This window comes from Schistocerca piceifrons, chromosome 9 (assembly GCF_021461385.2).
Source record: "Schistocerca piceifrons isolate TAMUIC-IGC-003096 chromosome 9, iqSchPice1.1, whole genome shotgun sequence".
Classification (NCBI taxonomy): Eukaryota; Metazoa; Arthropoda; class Insecta; order Orthoptera; family Acrididae; genus Schistocerca; species Schistocerca piceifrons.
In genome coordinates this window covers 99,459,047-99,482,864 of record NC_060146.1, presented here as the reverse complement: position 1 = coordinate 99,482,864, position 23,818 = coordinate 99,459,047, and the positions used below count along the sequence as shown (strand labels likewise).

The window sequence follows — 23,818 nt, the reverse complement described above, 5'->3', positions numbered from 1 at the left end:
GAAGAGAATCGTTCCACGTGACAGAAGTGCGACCCTTCCGTAAACTGCTACAGATTTCAACGCAGGGCCGTCACCAAGTGTCAGCGTGCGAACCATTCAACGAAAAGTTCATAGATATGACCTTTCGGAGCCGAAGGCCCACTCGTATGCACTACACAAGTTTTACGCCTCGCCTGGACCCTTCAGCACGACATTGGACTGTTGATGACTGGGATCATGTTGCCCGATCGGACGAGCCTTCTTTCAAATTGTATGGAGCGGATGGATGTGTACGGGTGTGGAGACAACCTCATAAACCCATGGACCCTGCATGTCAGCAGGTGACTGTTCAAGCTGTAATGGTGTGGGCGTGTGCAGTTGGAGTCGTATGGGGCCACTGATACGTCCAGATACGGCTCTGACAGGTGATACGTAGGTAAGCATTCTGTCTGATGACCTGCGTCCATTAATGTCCATTGGGCATTCCGACGGACTTGGGGAATTCCAGCAGGACAATGCGACACCCCACACGTCCAGACTTGCAACAGAGTGGCTCCGGGAACACTCTTCCGAGTTTAAACACCTCTGCTGGCCACCAACTACCTATTCATGAATGTTATTGAGCGTATCTGGGATGTACTCTTACCGATTCATAGTGTCATTTCCCTCCAGCGCTACTTCAGACGATAGTCGAGTCCATGCCACGTCGTGTTGCGGGACTTCCGCGTGCTCGCGAAGGCCCTATATGGTATTAGGCAGGTGTACCAGTTTCTTTGGCTCTTCAGTCTATAAGCTCCACATATCGCCTACAGCATTACATCATTGAGAACCAATGATTCGGCAGATATGCTACTTTGATTGGTTTAGTCGAATTTATAAGAAAAATGAAAGAAATACAAAATTACATACATAAAATTTTACGTGTCTTATCCAATCATAATAAATTTAAGTAAAAGAAACAAAATGACAGGCATGCTGTAATCGACATTGTGTGCAGACTGCCGCCTATGGGCATTTTTATGTACTCGCTGCAGCTGACAGCTATATTTGGTTGCTATACCAGTGACTTGCAGTATCGTTAGCTGCTCTGCAGCGAGGCCCACCAGAGATACCATGGCAGATGACGTAACGCTGAGGCGGCAGAGGATGTCTGTTGGCTAGGAAGTTGATCTTCGTGGTTCAGTTTTGGTCGACGGTAGTAGCGAAGACTTACTGCCACAGTTGAAGTATAGAGCGTGTAGCTGGTATAAACCTGGATATTTTTATATGTGGTACAAATAACTGTGTGCTGAGTGTTTTTCTCTGCATAAACGGTCTTCCCTCAAACATGTCACATAATTTACTGCTTGATGTTTCGTAAGTGCACTGCTATGTACACAGTATCAAAGCTGACCTCCTGTCCAAGTGGACATAAGTAGTAATGGCTTGTTCTTGTCATATGTACTTGGAGGTACTACACAATCTAAAAACATTCTTCTCGTAATAGCTATAATTACTTAGTTGCAAATGAAGTAAGTACTGATGTAATGCTGTCCAGTGCACTGTCCACGTCCACCAAGGTAAGTGTCTGCACTTAAACCTATTACACGCGACATAATCGGAGCAGAGTCGAGTGGGAATCATCAGTCCGGCGATACAGGCCGAAAACTGGGAAATCCATAGGCATAAGCAACTTTGGAACAGGGCAGGTGTTAATCGCCCAGCGCCTGAGTCAGGCATCTCAAGAATGGTGTAGCTGGTCGCTGTTTACAAGCTGCTGTCGTTAGACGAAAGAGGGTCAAGGACGTTGAAACCATGACCGGTACTGGACACCCACGCCTCATCGCAGAACGTGGAGTATGGTGAACGGTTCGCTTTGTAAAGCAGGAAACGTGGCAATCTGTGGCATATCTGACAACATAGTCGATGCTGGTGCGGGCACAAATGTTTCCGAGAACGTTGTTCAGCGCACAGTGTCGAACATGGGGCTCTGCAGCAGTTCCCCCATGTTTCCGGTTTGACGTAACGACATAGCTAAATAAGATTGCAGTAGGCACTGGATCACCGAGAAGGCTGTGGATCAACGGACACGTGTCGCTTGGAATGCTGAATCAAGTTTCTTGTTACATGAGGTCAATGGTCTTATACAGATATGCTGTCTCCAGATGAATGGTTGCTCGAAACATGCACTCCGCTACCGATTTTAGTTGATGGAAGCGGTGTTATGCAACAGGGAACATTCACTACTTCCATGGAGTCTCTTTGGGGAATCTAAGATGGAAGACAGCTGTGGATTCTGTGACCATTCCTGCAGATCACCTGAATCTACATGAGCTCGATGGCCTTATACAGATATGCCATCTCCAGATCAATGGTTGCTCAAAACATGCACTGCGCCCCCGATGCTGGTTGGTGGAAGCGGTATTGTGCCGCGGGGAACATTCACCTGGACTTCCATAGTGCTTCTTGAGGGAATCTAAGATAGAATGACAGCTGTGGATTATTTGCCCGGTTCTGCAGATCAGCTGAATCTACATGAGGTCGATGGCCTTACACAGATATGCTGGCTCCAGATGAATGGTTGCTCTAAGCGGTTCAAATGACTCAAAGCACTATGGAATTTAACATGTGAGGTCATCAGTCCACTAGAACTTAGAACTACTTAAACCTAACTAAGGACATCACACACACATCCATGCCCGAGGCAAGATTCGAACCTGCGACTGTAGCAGCAGCGCGGTTCCGGACTGAAGCGCCTAGAACCGCTTGGCCACAGCCACATGGTTCCTTTGAAAGGGCACGAGGATTTCCTTCCTCATCCTTGACCTAATCCGACTTTGTGCTCCGTCTCTAATGACATCGACGTCGACGGGACGTTAAACCCAATCTTCCTTGTTTTTCTCAAGTGCTGTGCCGTGGTTTCCAACAGCTGCAGCAGTACATCTATGAGAAACTGTAGAGATCTGATACTTTGCCCAGCAACAAAACTGGGACCACTGTTGTGAGTCTTGAAAAGCCTGCAGCTCACGTTGACAGGCCGAGGACATTGTGTATCCATTTCTCTCAGCCTGCGTGCATTACCAACTGACCAACAAAACGCCTATTACGAAGATTCACTGCCCCTTGGTTTCTAAATGGTACTTTATTCACAAACAAAATCTTGCTTAGAAATGCAGCATCACTTTGCACTTTTTGTGGACACCATTCAGATTGAAACTTCCTGGCAGACTAAAACTGTGTGCCAGACCGAGAGTCGAACTCGGGTCCTTTGCCTTTCGTGGGAAAGTGCTCAACTGACCAAGGTACCCATACACCAATCACCACCCGTCCTCACAGTTCTAATTTCCCCAGTATGTTTCCTCCTATCTACCAAACTTCACAGAAACTCTCCTACAAAACTTGCAGAAATAGCACTCCCAGAAGAAAGGGTATTGAGGAGAGTTGGCTTTGCCAAATGCTGGGGGATGTTTCCAGAATGAAATTTTCACTCTGCAGAGGAGTGTCAATGCAATGAAGCTGATTACGGAACGAAATGTAGCGGGGATGATATAATTTGGAATGTAGTATTTTACAAATCCTTTGTCTGATCACACACGTACATTGCAGCTGCTTCGCAGTCAAGGTCTTGAGCGGAACTTGGTGTGCCGCATCGTAAAACGCGCCCGAAAGGCCACACCTCCTGGCAGAGAGTAAAAGCGAAGACAGTCTTCTACATCTACATCTACATTTATATTCCGCAAGCCACCCAACGGTGTGTAGCGGAGGACACTTTACGTGCCACTGTCATTACCTCCCTTTCCTGTTCCAGTCGCGTATGGTTTGCGGGAAGAACGACTGCCGGAAACCCTCCGTGCGCGCTCGAATCTCTCTAATTTTACATTCGTGATGTCCTCGGAAGGTATAAGTAGGGGGAAGCAATATATTCGATATCTCATCCACCCTCTCGAAACCTGGACAGCAAGCTACACCGCGATGCAGAGCGCCTCTCTTCCAGAGTCTGCCACTTGAGTTTCCTAAACATCTCCGTAACGCTATCACACTTACCAAATAACCCTGTGACGAACCGCGCCGCTCTTCTTTGGATCTTCTCTATCTCCTCTGTCAACCCGACCTGGTACGGATCCCACACTGATGTGCAATACTAAAGTATAGATCGAATGAGTGTTTTGTAAGCCGCCTCGATTGTTGATGGACTACATTTTCTAAGGACTCTCCCAATGAATCTCAACCTGGCACCCGACTTACCAACAATTAATTTTATATGATCATTCCACTTCAAATCGTTCCGCACGCATAGTCCCAGATATTTTACAGAAGTAACTGCTACCATTGTATCAGTGTATCATATAATCATACAATAAAGGATCCTTCTTTCTATGTATTCGCAATACATTACATTTGCCTAGGTTAAGGGTCAGTTGCCACTCCGTGCACCAATTGCCTATCCGCTGCAGATCTTCCTGCATTTAGTTGCAGTTTTCTAATGCCGCAACTTCGCTGTATACTACAGCATTATCCGCGAATAACCGCATGGAACTTCCGACACTATCTACTAGGTGTTTATATATTGTGAAAAGCAATGGTCCCACAACACTCCCCTGTGGCACGCCAGAGGTTACTTTAACGTCTGTAGTCGTCTCTCCATTGCTTCCGCGACGCCCCCTTCGGAAAACTGCGAGCTCTGGAGAGAAGTGTTCAGCGCGCGGCGCGGCTTCTGTGGTCGGTACCACAGACCTTATTCCGGCACCGGCAAGCCACGGCTGCCCAGGGTGGTCTTGGGGACAGAAGCGGCTCTTTCTGGAGCTGTGCGTCCTGTAAGCAGGGCCGTCCACGCAGACTACTGTTTGCGCACATAGCGCTGGACGACGTTGTCAGTCAGTGGGGAATCAGAAAGCAAGGAAGCGACCAGGGAAAGCAGTTACACCGATTTCACGGCACGGGTAGAGCAGTGAGCTCTCTGGCCAGCAGCGGACCAGCTCGTTCTGGGTGCGGGTGGTGGGCTTCAGCTGGTTATCAACCGGTAGCCGTCAGTTCCAAGTGGGCAGACGGTTTCTCGTGTCATGGTTTCTGTTCAGACTGGACTGGCTGTAAGCAGCTACATTTTGGTGGTTGCTTCGTGCGTACCAGAACTCTCCAACGGAGACAGACTTCCTGGTCGTGTTCGATGCGAACATCGGGCTGTGGTTCTCCTTAAAATTGTCCCAGAAAGTGTATGAAGCAGTGCTGTAATAGGTACGAGCGTCATAAGGGCAGAACCGCTGCAACTACAATTTCTGATAACCTAAGGAAAAAAAAAGACCTTCACGAAGGAATATCGGAATGGAGCGGAAATTGATATACCAGGTAATCAAAAAGTTAGTATAAACTTGAAAACTTGATAAACCACGGAATATGACATGGGGTTTTATTAGAACCAAAAAAAAGCACCTCATATTGCTAGACGCGTGAAAGATCTCTTGCGCGCGTCGTTTGGTGATTATCGTGTGCTCAGCCGCCACTTCCATCATGCTTGGTCTCCCAGGTCCCCAGACCTCAGTCGTGCGATTATTGGCTTTGGGGTTACCTGAAGTCGCAAGTGTATCGTGATCGACTGACATGTCTAGGGATGCTGAAAGACAACATCCGACGCCAATGCCTCACAATAACTCCGGACGTGCTTTACAGTGCTGTTCACAACATTATTCCTCGGCTACAGCTATTGTTGAGGAATGATGGTGGACATATTGAGCATTTCCTGTAAAGAACATCATCTTTGCTTTATCTTACTTTGTTATGCTAATTATTGCTATTCTGATCAGATGAAGCGCCATCTGTCGGACATTTTTTGAACGTTTGTGTTTTTTAGGTTCTAATAAAACCTCATCTCATTCCAAGCATGTGTGTCAATTTGTACCTCTCTATCTACATTATTCCGTGATTTATTCAGTTTTCAAATTTATACTGACTTTCTGATCACCCGGTATCCGATTTCCATGTACAAATAAATAGATGATTGCAATTTCAGAAAAAAATAATCTATTCAAAAGAAAGAGCTTTACAAATTGGTCAAGACAGTAGTGCTTTGGTCCTACTGTAACCAGTTATTCGGCTTGCAATTGCGTTGGTTGAATCACCTCCTGTGGGATATCGTGCCAAACTGTGTTCAGTTGGCATTTCAGATCGTCAAAATTCCGAACTCCTTGGAGGTACCTTCCCAAAATGCTCCAAACGTTCTCGATTGGGGAGAGATGAGGCGACATTGCTGGTCAGTGTGGGTTTTGGGAAGCACGAAGACAAGTGGGCGGGCACGATCTTCCTGAAACGTAAGACTAGAGTGGTTAGCCATTAAGGGCAACGAAACGGGGTATAGAATATCGTCGGCGTACCAGTGTGCTGAAAAAGCCGCGTATGACATTCACAGGGGTCCTGCTATCAAATGAAATGGCACCCCAGACCCGTCATTGCCGGTCGTTTCTACATCTACATCTACATGGATACTCTGCAAATCACGTTCAAGTGCCTGGCAGAGGGTTCATCGAACCACCTTCACAATCGTCTATTATTCCAATTCGTATAGTGCGCGGGAAGAATGAACACCTATATCTTTCCGTACCAGCTCCGATTTCCCTTATTTTATCGTGGTGATCGTTCCTACCTATGCAGATCCGTGTCAACAAAATATTTTCGCTTTCGGAGGAGAATGATGATGATTGGAATTTCGTGAGAAGATTCCGTCGCAACGAAAAATGCCTTTCTTTTAATGATTTCCAGCCCAAATCCTGTATCATTTCTGTGACACTCTCTCCCATATTTCGCAATAATACAAAGCGTGCTGTCTTTCTTTGAACTTTTTCGATGTACTCATTCAGTCCTATCTGGTAAGGATTCCACACCGTGCAGCAGTATTCTAAAAGAGGACGGACAAGCGTAGTGTAGGCAGTCTCTTTAGTAGGTCTGCCAATAAAACGCAGTCTTTGGTTAGCCTTCCCCACAATATTTTTTATATGTTCTTTCCAATTTAAGCTGTTCGTAATTGTAATACCTAGGTATTTAGTTGAATTTACGGCTTTCAGATTAGACTGATTTATCATGTAACCGAAGTTTAACGAGTTCCTTTTAGTACTCATGTGGGTGACCTCACACTTTTCGTTATTTATGGTCAACTGCCACTTTTCGCACCATTCAGATATCTTTTTCTAAATCGTTTTGCAGTTTTTTTTATCTTCTGATGACTCTATTAGTTGATAAACGACAGCGTCATCTGCAAACAACCGAAGACGGCTGCTCAAATTGTCTCCCAAATCGTTTATATATATCAGGAACAGCAAAGGGCCTATAAAACTGCCTTGGGGAACACCTGAAATCACTTCTGTTTTACTCGGTGACTTTCCGTCAATTACAACGAACTGTGTCCTCTCCGACAGGAAATCGCAAATCCAGTCACGTAAGTGAGACGATATTCCATAAGCACGCAATTTCACTAGGAGCAGCTTGTGTGGTACAGTGTCAAAAGCCTTCCGGAAATCCAGAAATACGGAATCAATCTGAAATCCCTTGTCAATACCACTCAACACTTCATGTGAATAAAGAGCTAGTTCTGTTTCACAGGAACGGTGTTTCCTACACCCATGTTGACTATGTGTCAATAGATCGTTTTCTTCAAGGTAATTCATAATGTTCGAACACGATATATGTTCCAAAATCCTGCTGCATATCGCCGTTAACGATATAGGCCTGTAATGTAGTGGATTACTCCTACAACCTTTCTTGAATATTGGTGTGAACTGTGCAACTTTTCAGTCTTTAGGTACGGATCTTTCGTCGAGTGAACGGTTGTTTATGATTGTTAAGTATGGAGCTAATGCATCAGCATACTCCGAAAGGAACCTAACTGCTATACAGTCTGGACCAGAAGACTGACTTTTATTGATTTAAGTCGCTTCACTACTCCGAGGATACTTACTTCTACTTACTCATGTTGGCAGCTGTTCTCGATTCGAATTCTGGAATATTTACTTCGTCTTCTTTTGTGAAGGCGTTTCGGAAGGTTGTGTTTAGTGACTCTACTTTGGCAGCACTGTCTTGGATAGTATCTCCATTGCTATCGCGTAGAGAAGGCATTGATTGTTTCTTGCCGCTAACATACTTCACGTACGACCAGAATCTCTTCGGATTTTCTGCCGGGCTGGTTGGTATGGCGGGCAACACTCAGGTTGCTAACCCACCGCTATCCAAGGCATCGTCAGACACGTCGTCGCTGGTCATTGTGGCTCATCACTGAAGACACTCCAGCCAGTGAGATTCCTGGCCGAATTTTCCTGACACCACTGCAAACGCACTTGCTGGTGTGCAGCGCTCAATGGTGGTCGGCGCAGAGGACGCCGTGAGCTAGACCCCCTTCCTATGAGCCGCCTATTAATGGTCCTTGTGGCCGCACCCGGGATCGATGATAATGATGAATCCGGCGTTCTGAGTGCCTCTCTTTCTCACGCCCTTCCGTCTCTCTAGGTCGACCACTCCCTTCTTGATGGTGCATTCAGCCACGGTTCACCCGTTCCTGTCAACATCGTCCAATGCGATACAACACAGTGCTTGTGTCACGCTAAGTACACATCCAATGTAACGCGCTGAACATTGTCGGTCTCGAATCGCTTTAAAGCATCTGACAGAGCTCAATGTCAACATTTAACCACTGGATATGATTAATTACTATTAACGGCGTAATTACACTACTGGCCATAAAATTGCTACACCACGCAGATAATGTGCTACAGACGCGAAATTTAACCGACAAGAAGAAGATGCTGTGATATGCAAATGATTAGATTTTGAGAGCAATCACACATGGTTGGCGCCGGTGGCGACACCTACAACGTGCTTACATGAGGAAAGTTTCCAACCGATTTCTCATACACAAACAGCAGTTGACCGGCGTTTTCTGGTGAAACGTTGTTGTGATGCATCGTGTACGGAGGAGAAATGTGTACCATCACGTTTCCGACTTTGATAAAGGTCGGATTGTAGCCTATCGCGATTGCGGTTTATCGTATCGCGATATTGCTGCTCGATTCCCGGCGGGGTCAGGGATTTTCTCTGCCTCGTGATGGCTGGGTGTTGTGTGCTGTCCTTAGGTTAGTTAGGTTTAAGTAGTTCTAAGTTCTAGGGGACTTATGACCACAGCAGTTGAGTCCCATGGTGCTCAGAGCCATTTGAACCATTTTTGATATTGCTGCTCGTGTTGGTCGAGATTCAATGACTGTTAGCAGAATATGGAATCGGTGGGTTCCGGAGGGTAATACGGAACGCCGTGCTGGATCCCAACGGCCTCGTATCGCTAGCAGTCGAGATGACAGGCATGTTATCCGCATGGCTGTATCGTATCGTGCAGCTACGTCTCGATCCCTGAGTCAACAGATGGGGACGTCTGCAGGACATCAATCATCTGCACGAACAGTTGGACGACGTTTGAAGCAGCACGGACCATCAGCTCGGAGACCATGGCTGCGGTTACCCTTGACGCTGCATTAGACAGGAGCGCCTGCGATGGTGTACTCAACGACGAAACTGGGTGCACGAATGGCAAAACGTCATTTTTTCGGATGACTCCAGGTTCTGTTTACAGCATCATGATAGTCGCATCCGTGTTTGGCGACATCACGGTGAACGCACATTGGAAGCGTGTATTCGTCATCGTCATACTGGCGTATCACCCGGCGTGATGGTATGGGGTGCCATTGGTTACACTTCTCGGTCACCTCTTGTTCACACTGACGGCAATTTGAACAGTGGACGTTACATTTCAGATGTGTTACGACTCGTGGCTCTACCCTTCATTCGATTATATGAAAAAAAACGTAAATAGTTACAATCTACGGCGTACACACACTTTGTTCAACATGTAAACATCACTACAAATATTCAGATTTAGGTTACAAAAAGTTCGATATGCATGCCAGCATTGGCGATGATGTGGCACAGTGAAATTCTACAAGACCTGGTGAAGTTCAGAACATCGATGATGACCTCCTGAATAGCTGTTTTCAGCTCCCCAATGGTTTTGGGGTTATTATTGTACACCTTGTATTTAATATAGCCCTACAAAAAGGAGTGGCATGTGTTCAGATCTGGAGAACATGGCGGCCAATTGAGGCAAGCGCCAGTGGCCTCTGGGAATCCCAGAGCCAGGTTGTGGTCCCAAAAGCGCTTCTCCAGGACATGAAACACTCTCCTGTTTCAATGGAGTCGAGCTCCATCTTGCATGACCCACATCTTGTCGAAATCAGGATCACATTAGATAATAGGGATGAAGTCATCTCCCGAAACCTTCACGTACCGTTCGGTAGTAACCATCAAGGAAAAGCGCACCAATAATTATGTCACTGGAGATTGCACCCCACACTGTCACCGATTGAGGCTGAAGAGACTTATCGATCACGAAATTCGGATTCTCAGTCCCCCAAATGTTATAATTTTGCTTATTTATGAACCCATCCAAATGAAAGTGGGCTTTGTCATTAATCCAAACCATATTACACACGCTAATTCCTATTATGCCCCGTAGTCAATTGTGCAGTTTGGACATCCTAACGCAAACCGTTCAGAAGTTATGACGATTTTGTTTCATATAGTTCAATAATTGTCTCTGTGTAATCGGTCAGTTCCTAATAAGGTTTCAAATTTATGTATAGATCGGAGACTTACTTAAACGTGTTCAGAAATGTAAAATTTAGCACCTCACAAAACGAAAGAACACAGTATCCCATGACCACAGTATCAATGGATCACATGTGGAATCGATCAACTTACTGAAGTACCAGACTACAAGAGATTTTAGGGATATGAAATGGAATGATCACATTGGTTCACTTGTATATAAAGGAGGAGGCGGACTTCAGTTCACAGATTACTAGCGAAAGGCAATCGGTCTGTAAAACACTTGTGCGACCCATGTGATATAGGACTAACAAGGGATATTGAAGGTATACAATGAAAATCAACACTAGTTTGTTTCAGCTGTGGTACTCTGACATCGAGATGCTAAAAAAAACTAAAATGGTGGGCGTTTGAAGATAGACGCAAACTATCCTACGGTAGCCAACTTACAAATATTCAAGAACTAACTTTATGCCTTGAGTCTGGGAATAAGCTACAGCCCCCTACATATTGCTCCCAAAGAGGGACTAATTGCAGTGTACACAGAGTCGTTTAAGCAATTATTCTCGCTGCTGGAATTCGAGAGAACACTAATAAATGTAGGAAGTATCGTCTGCCATGCACTTTGGAGTAGGTTATACTGTATGGACTACATGTAACTGCAGATTTTCTGTAGTGTAGTACAAACAAATGGTGTAGTTTTATTCATTCTCCATCTCGGCAGGCCTTTTCCACAAAGCCATCGCGCACAGTGGTGTGGCTGTGGGGGACGGCGTGTGCTCCGACCGCATGCGGGCCCGCTCCTTCGCACTGGGCGCCCACCTAGGACTGGAGACGGACGACTCCCAGCAGCTGGTGGACTTTCTGAGGAAGCAGCCGGCGCAGATGCTCGTCGAGAACGCCATGTTCGGCCGCACTGAAGAGGTACGTGTTGCACTGGCCACGCAGTGGTTTCTCCAGAGCTGGAGGTTTCGTGTCATTGCATGGGAGGTATCTGTTGTTCCAGGACAAGGCCCGCAGCGTGCTGTTCCCATTTGTGGGCACGGTGGAGCCAGCTGACGCCGAGGGTGGGGCCTTCTTCCCGAGGGACCCCGCGCAGCTTCTGTGCGCCGGGGACTTCCAGCACGTGCCACTGATCACTGGCGTCTGCACGAATGAGGGATGTGTCTTTGCCTCAGGTCAGTACATGGAGAGGTCAGCCCAGCCCCTTTTCCCCCCTCCCCTCCCCTGGCAGCTGCTGCTCTTCAGTCAGGCTGAGAGCCACTCTGCTTCAGTAAAACAACCACAGTCAGTGCTTTCTATCTGTTACAATTCAGTTCCCATTGTAGAAGGGCGCTGCTACATTGCCTGTAGTGCAACATGATATGAGGGTCACACCAAAAGAAATGCACACTATTTTCTTTAAAATCCATCTTTTATTCTACATGCTTGAAAGTGATATAGTGTGTAGATACATCCCTTAGGAACAATATTTTCATTTCTCCACATAATTTCCATCCCTCTCATCTGCCTTACGCCATCTTGGAACCAGCGCCTGTATACCCGCACGCCGGCCGGAGTGGCCGAGCGGTTCTAGGCGCTACAGTCTGGAACCGCGCGACCACGATGGTCGCAGGTTCGAATCCTGCCTCGAGCATGGATGTGTGTGAAGTCCTTAGGTTAGTTAGGTTTAACCCTAGGACGCGTAAGGGGGGTTTGCTGAACCCACAATTTTTTTATGTCACCTGCTTTTGCCCAAGTAAATTTCACACTACATATTCCCTTTGATTTATTGTTTGTTGGCTATTTTATGAAACGTTAGTGTCAATATATTTTATAGAAAATGCCTGCTTTGAAAGAAAAAATCAATAAACTTATTATGGGTCCAACAAACCCCCCCCCCCCCTTAAGCTTCCATGCTATAGAAAATTTCCCTTAGTAGGATTTCGTATTTCTCATCTCTACAATAATGCAAGTTAGTTTCTTGTAGGTTGGTCTTCTTGATATTCACAACTTTCAGAGGAAGTGATTTTTGATGTCAGTCAGCTGTTATTTATCTTGTAAACTTGCAGTGAGTTAGTGCAGTTCCCGATACGTAGGCCTCCAGTAACTTTGGTGTCCTACACAGCAAAAACGAATCCAAGTAAAAACTTACTGATGTTTGGCAACAGTGCACCAAGATAAAGGCACTGTTGGAAGAGAGAAAAATAAAACCGAGATAAATGCATATTATAATTCCACTAAAGGTGGAATTGTTACCATTGATCAAATGGCACGTATGTACACCTGCAGGAGGGGAACAAAGAGATGGCCTCTATCTGTATTTTACTCTCTCATCGACATTTGTGCTATCAATGCAACCAACATATACATCCAGCAACATCCAAGATGGAATGAAAAGAAACACAACAAATGGAAACTTTATCTTCTGCAATCTGGGATGGAACTAGTGAAATTGCAGGTAGAAGTGCCAATGCAAGAGGGTTATCTAACCAAATTGTTCAATCAGTGGAGACTATTCTACAAAAGAAAATCAAAGAAGTGACAACAGAAGCAAGTCAGCCTCCTGCAGGGAAAGGTCAGTGCCATATTTGTGTAAGAAAAGCTAAAACAAAGAAGCAGAAGTACAACAATCTAAGTAAACAACATTATTGTGGACAGTGTCATAAACATGTGTGTACACACATTCAGAAAAAATTGTGAAGTGTGTCTCTTGCCTTGAAGTTGAGGACTCAGAGTAGTCTATTGTATATGAACACATCTGTATTTTGTACTGCAATATGTTAATTTTTTATTCACTCAATCCAATCTTTATAACAATTAACAACATTTATAAACCGATGCCTTAGTTGAAATACATAATTATACGTAATTTTTCGTCAGTAAACTTAATTAATACCTGTGGGCTCCCCGAACGCCCCCCCCCCCCCCCCCCCCCCCCCGCCGAGGCACCCCAAGATAGAAAAAAGGCTTGGGCGTCCTATGGTTCAGAATTTCTAAGTTCTAGGGGAATGATGACCTCAGAAGTTAAGTCCCATAGTGCTCAGAGCCATTTGAAACATTTTTTTGTATATCCTCATGGTAAAATTCTGGAGCAACCTCTTGGAGCCACTGTTTGGCAGCGTGCACAAGGGAGTCATCATCTTCAAACCTTGTTCCGCGAAGAGAGTCTTTCAGTTTCCCAAAGAGATGATAGTCACATGGAGCCAGTTCAGGACTGTAAGGCGGGTGTTTCAGTGTTGTACATCCGTGTTTTGTGATCGCTTCCATGATTTTTTGAGTGACATGTGGCTGTGCATTGTCGTGCAACAGCAAAATATCCTGCTTTTGCCGACTCAGTCGAGCTTGAAGTTCCTTCAGTGTCATCACATATGCATCAGAATTTATGGTGGCTCCACTTGGCATGATGTCCACAAGCAAGAGTCCTTCGGAATCGAAAAACACCGTAGCCATAACTTTTCAAGCAGAAGGTGTGGTTTTGAATTTTTTTTCTTGGGTGAATTTACGTGATGCCTCTCCATTGATTGCCTCTTCATCTCTGGTGAAAAATGATGGAGCCATGTCCCATCACCTGTCACAATTCTTCCAGGAAATTTATCTCCACCATTCTCGTACTGTTCCAAAAGTTCCCTGAATACCGTTTTCCTTGTTTCTTTGTGAGCCACTGTCAACATCCTGGGAACCCACCTGGCACAAACCTTTTCTAACGCCAACACTTTCAGTATTCTGCAAACACTTCCTTCCCCTATCCCAACTTAGCGTGACAGTTCGCTCACTATGATGCGTCTGTCAGCAGTCACCAGTTCGTTAACTCTCTGCACATTGTCTGGAGTGTGTGCAGTACGAGGCCTGCCGCTGTGAGGACAGTCCTCAATATTGCCGTGCCGGCTTTCATCACGTAACCTGCTTGCCCACCGACTAACTGTACTGCGATCGACAGCAGCATCTCCATACACCTTTTTCGACCTCTTGTGGATGTTTCCACTCTCTCGTTTTCACAGCACAGGAATTCTATGACAGCACGTTGCTTCTAACGAACGTCAAGTGTAGCATCCATCTTGAAGACATGCTGTGACGGCGCCACTCACGGGAACAGGTTGAACTAAGTTTGAAAACAAGCGCGTAGGATGTATCTACACACTGTAAAACTTTCACGCATGAAAGAATGAAAACTGTATTTTTACAAAAATAGTGTGTATTTCTTTTGGAGTGATCCTCGTAACTGTAAGCGTATTTCTGAAGCATTAATTTGATTTTGTGAAACTACATCTGTTACATTTAGAGAACTGGCGTTGGGATTTTGACTGCAGAACTATTTTACTATGACCAACGTACATTTCGTGTAAGGACCACGAAGATAAGATAAAAGAAATCAGGGCTTGTACAAAGTCATGTAGGTAGTCGTTTTTCCGTCGCTTTGTTTGTGAGTAGAACAAGAAAGTACATGACTAGTATTGGTACATGATACCCACCACCATGCACCATACAGTGTCCTGTAGAAAACACACGTAGATGTGCGTGGATTAAGATGTAAACATGGGGAAAATTTTAATTTGTGCATCGAAAGCAAGGTCCTGCTTCCAAGGACCAAGCATAAGAAATAGGTTCTCATACATGTGATTGGCTGCAAGAACTGTTTAAGAGTTTGAAATCCTTAAGTTGCCGTGGAATTCGATAGACAGAATAAAAATAAGCACATCTGTATTTTGGATTCCTAAACCTAATGACTTCCTTTTGTCTCTACATCTATATCCATAGTCCGCAAGCCACCTGACGGTGTGTGGCGGATTGTACCTTGAGTACCTCTATCGGTTCTCCCTTCTACTCCAGTCTCGTATTGTTCGTGGAAAGAAGGATTGTCGGTATGCTTCTGTGTGGGCTCTAATCTCTCTGATTTTATCCTCATGGTCTCTTCGCGAGATATACGTAGGAGGGAGCAATATACTGCTTGACTCTTCGGTGTAGGTTCTTGAAACTTTAACAAAAGCCCGTACCGAGCTATTGAGCGTCTCTCCCGCAGAGTCTACCACTGGAGTTTATCTATCATCTCCGTAACGCTTTCGCGATTACTAAATGATCCTGTAACGAAGCGCGCTGCTCTCCGTTGGATCTTCTCTATCTCTTCTATCAACCCTATCTGGTACGGATCCCATACTGCTGAGCAGTATTCAAGCAGTGGACAAACAAGCGTACTGTAACCTACTTCCTTTGTTTTCGGATTGCATTTCCTTAGGATTCTTCCAATGAATCTCAGTCTGGCATCTGCTTTACCGACAATCAACTTTATATGATCATTCCATTTTAAATCACTCCTACTGCGTACTCCCAGATAATTTATGGAATTAACTGCTTCCAGTTGCTGACCTGCTATTTTGTAGCTAAATGATAAGGGAACTATCTTTCTATGTATTCGCAGCACATTACACTTGTGTACATTGAGATTCAATTGCCATTCCTTGCACCATGCGTCAATTCACTGCAGATCCTCCTGCATTTCAGTACAATTTTCCATTGTTACAACCTCTCGACACACCACAGCATCATCTGCAAAAAGCCTCAGTGAACTTCCGATATCATCCACAAGGTCATTTAAGTATATTGTGAATAGCAACGGTCCTATGACACTCCCCTGCGGCACACCTGAAATCACTCTTACTTCGGAAGACTTCTCTTCATTGAAAATGACATGCTGCGTTCTGTTATCTAGGAACTCTTCAATTCAATCACTCAATTGGTCTGATAGTCCATATGCTCTTACTTTGTTCATTAAACGACTGTAAGGAACTGTATTGAACGCCTTGCGGAAGTCAAGAAACACGGCATCTACGTGGGAACCCGTGTCTATGGCCCTCTGAATCTCGTGGACGAATAGCGCGAGATGGGTTTCACACGACCGTCTTTTTCGAAACCCATTCTGATTCTAGTCTCCAGAAAAGTCATTATACTCGAACATAGTACGTGTTCCAAAATTCTACAACTGATCGACGTTAGAGATATAGGTCTATAGTTCTGCACATCTGTTCGACGTCCCTTCTTGAAAACGGGGATGACCTGTGCCCTCTTGCAATCCTTTGGAACGCTACGCTCTTCTAGAGACCTACGGTACACCGCTGCAAGAAGGGGGGCAAGTTCCTTCGCGTACTCTGTGTAAAATCGAACTGGTATCCTATCAGGTCCAGCGGCCTTTCCTCCTTTGAGCGATTTTAATTGTTTCTCTATCCCTCTGTCGTCTATTTCGATATCTACCATTTTGTCATCTGTGCGACAATCTAGAGAAGGAACTACAGTGCAGTCTTCCTCTGTGAAACAGCTTTGGAAAAAGACATTTAGTAGTTCGGCCTTTAGTCTGTCATCCTCTGTTTCAGTACCATTTTGGGCACAGAGTGTCTGGACATTTTGTTTTGATCCACCTACCGGTTTGACATAAGACCAAAATTTCTTAGGATTTTCTACCAAGTCAGTACATAGAACTTTACTTTCGAATTCATTGAACGCCTCTCGCATAGCCCTCCTCACACTACATTTCGCTTCGCGCAATTTTTATTTGTCTGCAAGGCTTTGGCTATGTTTATGTTTACTGTGAAGTTCCCTTTGCTTCCGCAGCAGTTTCCTAACTCGATTGTTGTACCACGGTGGCTCTTACGATCTTGCTTGGCACATACTCTCCTTACGTTAAATAAAAGAATGCATGGAGAGTGATTTCCGCCATCTCAAGACGCTATCAAATCCTTCCAAAACCACATTTTTATGTACAAGCATCACAGCGGCAGCAATAGTTTGAGAACTGGTACAAACTAACGCAAAAACATACAGATTTTAAACGTAAATACTTAGAGGAACGCCGCGCGGGGTAGCCGCGTGGTCTAGGGCGCCTCCCCCGTCGGAGGTTCGAGTCCTACCTCGGGCATGGGCGTGTGTGTGTTGTCCTTAGCATAAATTAGTTTAAGTTAGGTTAAGCAGTGTGTAATCTTAGTGACCGACGACCTCAGCAGTAAAATAATAAAAAATTAAAATGCACGTGGCACAGTCAAAGCGAACACAGTTCTTTCCAGAACACTGTAACTACAAAGTCGTCCGTCCATAGCTATCTTGTCATAGTTACGCGATGCATTTCTTTTGGCGGTATTACACAGTCCAACTTCTCTTTCTAATTGAGACGTTTTTATATTCCACTACAGGAAGAAGCAAAAACTTATCTCATAGTTAATCAGTTTCGTTCACACAGAGATTGTTTCACGACACAACACAGTCAGCACACTTGCAGTTTCCTACTGGTTTCTCGCTACAAAAATGAGAGCGACACATGTCCTGCTCACACTGTTCGACACTGTTCGACTTCCTTTCTTTCTTTTTTCGCAGTTGTACATCAATTTCTGGTGATATAGCAAGATATTTATTTTGTTCTATAATGTAATGAGGAATTCTTTGTTGAAAATAATAATATACAGCTGATATTATTTCCCTTTTGGATATAAGTAGTTGTCTATTGAATATGTAAAATATTTTGACACGTTGTTTACCATTTATTGCATTAATTTTGATTGGAATGACTTTGTGAAGTTAAATGTATACTGAGATACTGTGCAAGCAAAGCGAGAGTGATCAGAATATGGATTATGAGTGTCGGCCATAGTACACCGTATCACGCATGGTAAGCTGTCATCATTATTGGCGTTTCCACATATTTGTCCCAACCCTGAATGTCTGTCGCTAGTATTGAAAATTCTCCCTCCTGTCGGTACGTCATTCTGTCTGACAGTTTTATAAGTCTCCCAGCGATAACACGCCTACTGCGATCAATGTGCCTTTTTTGTGGACAGTGAAGCATCCCCAACTCTTTTTTTTTCTTTATTGTATTTCAGTTCCCCATCGTGGCGGGCTGGCAGCAGCATATGCGCTGCTCCTCAGCCGAAAGACATAGTACAAAACAATAGAAGACATTTAAAAATATACAAAGGAGAAAATATGGTAGATATAAAAAAGGGGGAACATCATGGAAGGCAATAGACAAAAAAGGGGCGACTGTAAAATGGAGATAAAATCTGTAAAAAAGTAGCGCACACAAAAAAACCACACACTGGGACAATTAAAAGAACACAAGGCACAGTATGACCGGGGCATAAAAGTATCGACGGATGGCATAGCACATAACAAACACTGACAGTGAACCTCAAGGCAGCATACAATTAAAATCATACCTCTTGACGCACAGGAGAAACAGCACCAAACACAACACTGACATGGCACACTGATGATGATCAAAACGGAGGATCTGCCAGGCGCGAGGAGATGAAGGAGACCGGAGGAAGGGAGGGAGGGGAAGAGAGGGGGGAGATGAGTAGGGGGTGTGTGGAAGAGGGCCAGGTAGGGAGGGATGTGGGGAGGATAGAGGCAAGGATGGGGTGTAGGAAGGAGGAAAATCCGCTCTGGGAGAAGGAGGGGAGAGGAAAAAGGGGGCCCTGGGGAGGGGGGTAACAAGGCCAGGTTATAGTTGGAAGTAAGGGTAAATGTCATGGTGAAGTGCATCATCCGGGAGGGGGAGGCGCTGGAAATTGTCATGATGAAGGAGATGGAGGGTGTGGAGGTGGACAGAGTGAGGGATACAGTGATAGAGGTGCGGCAATGGGTGGGGGGTGGAGAGGAAGGAGGAAACCAGAGGGTGGTGGGGATCAAGCCTGCGGACAATGTAAAAGATGCGGAGATGTTGAAGGAACAGGAGGAGGTGGGGGAAGGGGATGAGTTTGTACAGGAGCCGTGTGGGGGGAGGAAGGCGGATACGGAAGGCAAGGCGGACCGCATGACGTTCAAGGATTTGGAGGGCCTTGTAAATACGGGTGGGTGCAGAGATCCAGGCAACGCTGGCATAACAGAGGATAGGATGGATGAGGGATTTGTAGGTGTGGAGGATGGTAGAAGGATGCAATCCCCATGTCCAGCTAGACAGAAGGCGGAGGCGGGAATTGGCTTTCTGCTGGATGAATGGTCTGGAGGTGAGGGGTCCAGGTGAGGTGTTGGTTGAGGGTGAGGCCAAGGTATCTCAGGGTGGGGGTGAGCTGGATGGGATGACCATAAAGGGTGAGGTAGAAATCATGGAGACAAAAGGAGTGGGTGGTGCGGCCTATGATGATTGCCTGGGTTTTGGAGGGGTTGAGACGGAGGAACCACTGATTACACCAAATGGTGAACTGGTTAAGGTGGGTTTGGAGGGTATGTTGGGACCGTTGAAGGGTAGGATAGAGAGCCAGGAAGGCGGTGTCATTAGCATACTGGAGAAGGTGGACAGATGGTGGTGGCTTGGGCATATCAGCCGTATACAAGAGATAAAGGAGAGGGGAGAGGACAGAGCCCTGGGGGACACCAGCAGTGGGATAAAAGATGCGGGAGTTGATGTTGTGGAGGGTGACATAGGAAGGACAATGCGAGAGGAAAGAGGCGACCAGACGGACAAAATTGATAGGCAGGGCGTAGGTTTGGAGTTTGAAGAGGAGACGGGGATGCCATACACAGTCATAGGCATTTTGGAGGTCAAGGTAAACAAAAATGGCGGAACGACGGGAGTTAAGCTGGAGGGACAGAAGGTGAATGAGGTTAAGGAGTTGGTCTTCAGCGGAGAAGGAGGGTCGGAAGCCACACTGGGTAAGGGTGAGGAGGTGGTGTTGAGTAAGGTGCTGATGGTTACGGTGGGAAAGGATGGATTCAAAGACCTTACTGAAGACGGAGGTGAGGCAGATGGGATGATAGAAAGAGGCAGCAGAAGGGTGTTTGTTGGGTTTGAGGAATAAGAGGACACAGGTCAGGGTAGAAGCCAGTAGAGAGGATGACATTATAGAGATGGGCGAGGACAGTCAGGAAGGAATAGGGGCTTTCTCGAAGGTGGTGGAAGGTGACACAGTCATGACCAGGGGCCGTGTTGTGTTTGGACCAGAGGATAAGTTTAATGTCTTGTGCTTTGATGGGAGTGTTTATATCGGAAGGGGCCAACTGTCCCAAGTACTGGAGACTAGGAGCCAGTGGAGCGACAGAGGTATCGGCATGTTCCATGACGGTGGGGAAAAGAGAATAATCTGGGATGGAGAAGACCTAAGTAAGGTGGGAAGGGAAGTGGTTGGCCTTACTGAGGTTGTCAGGAAGGGGGCGATCGTTATGGAGAAGTACTTGGAGGAGTTGATAGGCAGGGAGATGTTGAGTTGTGTGCAGGTTTGGCTCCAGTCTCGGCGTTTCGTTGCTGTAATAAGGTTCGGTACGTGTCACTGTATTTGCTGGTGGCGTTGGAGTGTATCCTGGTCACGAGTGCCCAGGAAGGAGCGAAAGAGGCGGTGGGATTCACGAAGGAGGAGGACAGCCCACAGAGGGAGAGCAGGACAGTGGGGATGGATGGTTTTAGTAGGAACATGGGCCTCCACGGCGTCAGTAATTGTCTTCTCAACGAAGGACAAGGCATGGATGATGTCGTCAGGATGGCGATAGGTAAGAGGGTGGCTTTCAACCTGGGTGGTGATGGATTCCTGGTAGGCATCACAGTTGGCATGGTGGTAGTCATGGACGACCTTTGGAGGGGGTGTAGCGTGGGGAGCTGGAGAGGGGCGGTGAGCACACATTATGGTGAGAAGAACGGGCAGGTGATCACTACCCGTGGGGGCAAGGACGGCGATGGCGATATGCCCAAGGAGGTTGGCGAAGGCAATGACAACATCTGGGGTGGTGTCACTTTCAGGTCGGGTGTGCTGGGGATGGGGAGCAAGGTCACCGTGGATTGTGGATAGGAACTGATGCCACCACTGAAGGGCGGCAGGAGTGCGGCTATGGATGTTGAGGTCGGCGGCAATCACATAGGTGGAGAAGGTGCGGTCAATGTGCGAGATGAAGTCATAAGGAGCAGTGGAGTAGATGGTGGCACAGGTAATGGTGGGGGGACGGGAAGAAGACGCTGAGGATAAGGTGTTGAGTGGGGTCATTGAGGAGAGGTTGTGGCCGGACGGGGATATGCTTAAGGTGGCCAATTGTGACTCCACCCTGCGCACGAGGACCAGGAGCATCAGTGCGGTGGAGGATATAAGGAGAGGTGTAGATAGAATGGTGGGGTTGGAGAAAGGTTTCGTTCAAGAGGAAGGTGTCGACCTGGTGGTGGGAGAGGGTGTGCATGATTAGGTATTTGTTGGAGTGGAAGGAGCAAATGTTCTGGAAGAGGATGCAATACTCGAGCCGCACCATGGTGGGATGTGAGGGGGGGGGGGAAGAGAGGGAAGGGGCTTAAACTAGAGTGTCAAGGCTGGTGAAGGTGAAGTGGGCTCGGTTGTGGGAATAAGTGGCAAAGGTGTTCAGGTGGAAAACAGAGTGAGCGGCAAGGGAGATTTGTTGGAAGGTGTGGGGGTGCTGAAAAGGGTGAATGTTTTGGAGTACAAAGGAAAGGAACCGGATGATGTCCTCAGCCATGGGGGGTGGACGGAGGGAATTGTTGGGGTGGACAGGGGTATCAACTGGACGGACAGGGACTGTAAGCTCAGGGGTGGCTGGTTTGGCTTTACACTTGTGGGAGTAGGTGGGATGGAGGCCATTGCAGGTGTTACAGGAAGGAGGAGCAGCGAGGTTGGGGCAGTTCTTAGTGGGAGGCCTTGCAATGGGGATAGGTGGGGGGGTTTGCAGTTGGGAGTCAGGTGGTCATTATACATCAGGCACCACTGGCAGCGGTAGGATTGGGGAGGGGATTTGGAGGATTCAACAGCGTGTCGACAGTGGTATACCAGGGCACCCTGGGAGAGGAGATGGTCAGTGGAGGGGGCAGACTCAGAGAAGACCCGCGTGAGGTAGGTGGGACCAGAGGCATTGTGAATATGGTGGGCATAGCGGATTTCCAAGTCCAGGTGGGAGTTTAGTTCCACCAACACTTCATCCTCCGTGATCACCAGGCTGAACTCGGTGATCACAGGGGTGTAGTTGGGGGGGGGGGGGCGACGGGGAGGCTGGGTCTGACGAGGAGTGAAAGAGGAAAGAAAGGGTGTAAAGATGCATGGGGGCCGAACATAACTTGTGGGAGTTTACGGAGGACTGAGGACTGAGTCCCTGCGAGGAATGAGTTGGGAGATGGGAGCACCAGGTAAATACTTTCGTATCTCCACGGTGAGGGTACGAGCGTCGAGGAACTTTGGATCAAGAGTTGACAGGACGAAGGTATGGAGGGTGGGGGCTGGGTTACAGGTGGCTGCAGGAGGGGTGGTGTCCGTGGAGACGACAGGAGGAGGAGGAGGTGGTGTTGACTTTTGTGGGAAGTGGCAGGAGCAGAGTTGGTAATGACGCGCTTTTGGGGTTTTTTGGAGACCGGAGGCGGGGAGGAGGGGAGAGGGACGGGGAGGAGAGGAAGGTGGTGGGTGGCAGATCCCTGTGGCGTAGTGGAGGCACCGGGAGAAGCAGCCGGTTCAGTGGTGGCGACGGTGGCTCGGCTCGACGTGATGCGTGCGGGAGATGCAGACAATGGAGTGACGGGGTGGGTGAGAGAGGGGAAGTCGACTACCTGAGGAGTGGCAACAGAGGCGGCAACAGAGGCGTATCTGAGAGCGGGGGTAGTAGTGGGAGCTGTTGAGGGTATGGAGGCTGGAGGTAGGGTGTAGAAGTGGGGGTATACAGCAGGGGAGGAGATAGGGGAATGGGTAAGTGGGGGAAGGGGAGGTGAGGCGTAAGGAGGGAGGCCAGGGGCGGCACTCCAGGAAGTGACTGTGGAAGAGGGGAGGGGGAGGTGTAAATGACAGTGGAGGTGGGAGTACTCATGATGGACGAACGGCGACGAACAGAGGGACAGACAGCAAGCAGTGGCGGCGGTGAAGGACGGACAGCAGGCAGCGGCGACGACGATGGACAGCGAGCAGACAGGCAGGCAGGCAGCTACAGCAACGAGCAGCGGACAGTCAGACAGACAGACAGACGAACAGACATCCACAGCAACAATCTTCGAAGACGGAGATTCCACCCTGAGAGTAGCCCAGGCTTTCCAATCTGACGTTTTCGAAGGAGGGGATCCAACCCTCGAAATGTCCCCAACTCTCTTGTGGTTCCCTTTTTAGGTACTCTACGTCGACGTCTGCTCGTAGATACGTATCGTCGGTAGGTTTTACACACTTGTATTTCACTTTCACTCTATAGTCGAGGATTAGGATGTTGATGGATGACGGTCCATTTAAAAGGTTCCTAGCCTGGAGGAATCTAAATAGTTCGAAAATGTCGATATGCACGCGCTCTACATCCAGATTCGCAACTA

The 23,818-nt window shown here is 46.9% G+C and overlaps 1 protein-coding gene across 1 annotated transcript in view; it reads left to right on the top strand.

Annotated features, from left to right (window-relative positions):
* LOC124717134 (esterase FE4-like) overlaps positions 1-23,818 on the top strand; it is a 91,434-nt gene that overhangs the window by 32,716 nt on the left and 34,900 nt on the right. Inside the window, exons 5-6 of the mRNA XM_047243873.1 lie at positions 11,315-11,514; positions 11,597-11,768. Coding sequence (XP_047099829.1) covers positions 11,315-11,514; positions 11,597-11,768 — 372 coding nt within the window. The remainder of the gene's footprint in view (positions 1-11,314; positions 11,515-11,596; positions 11,769-23,818) is intronic.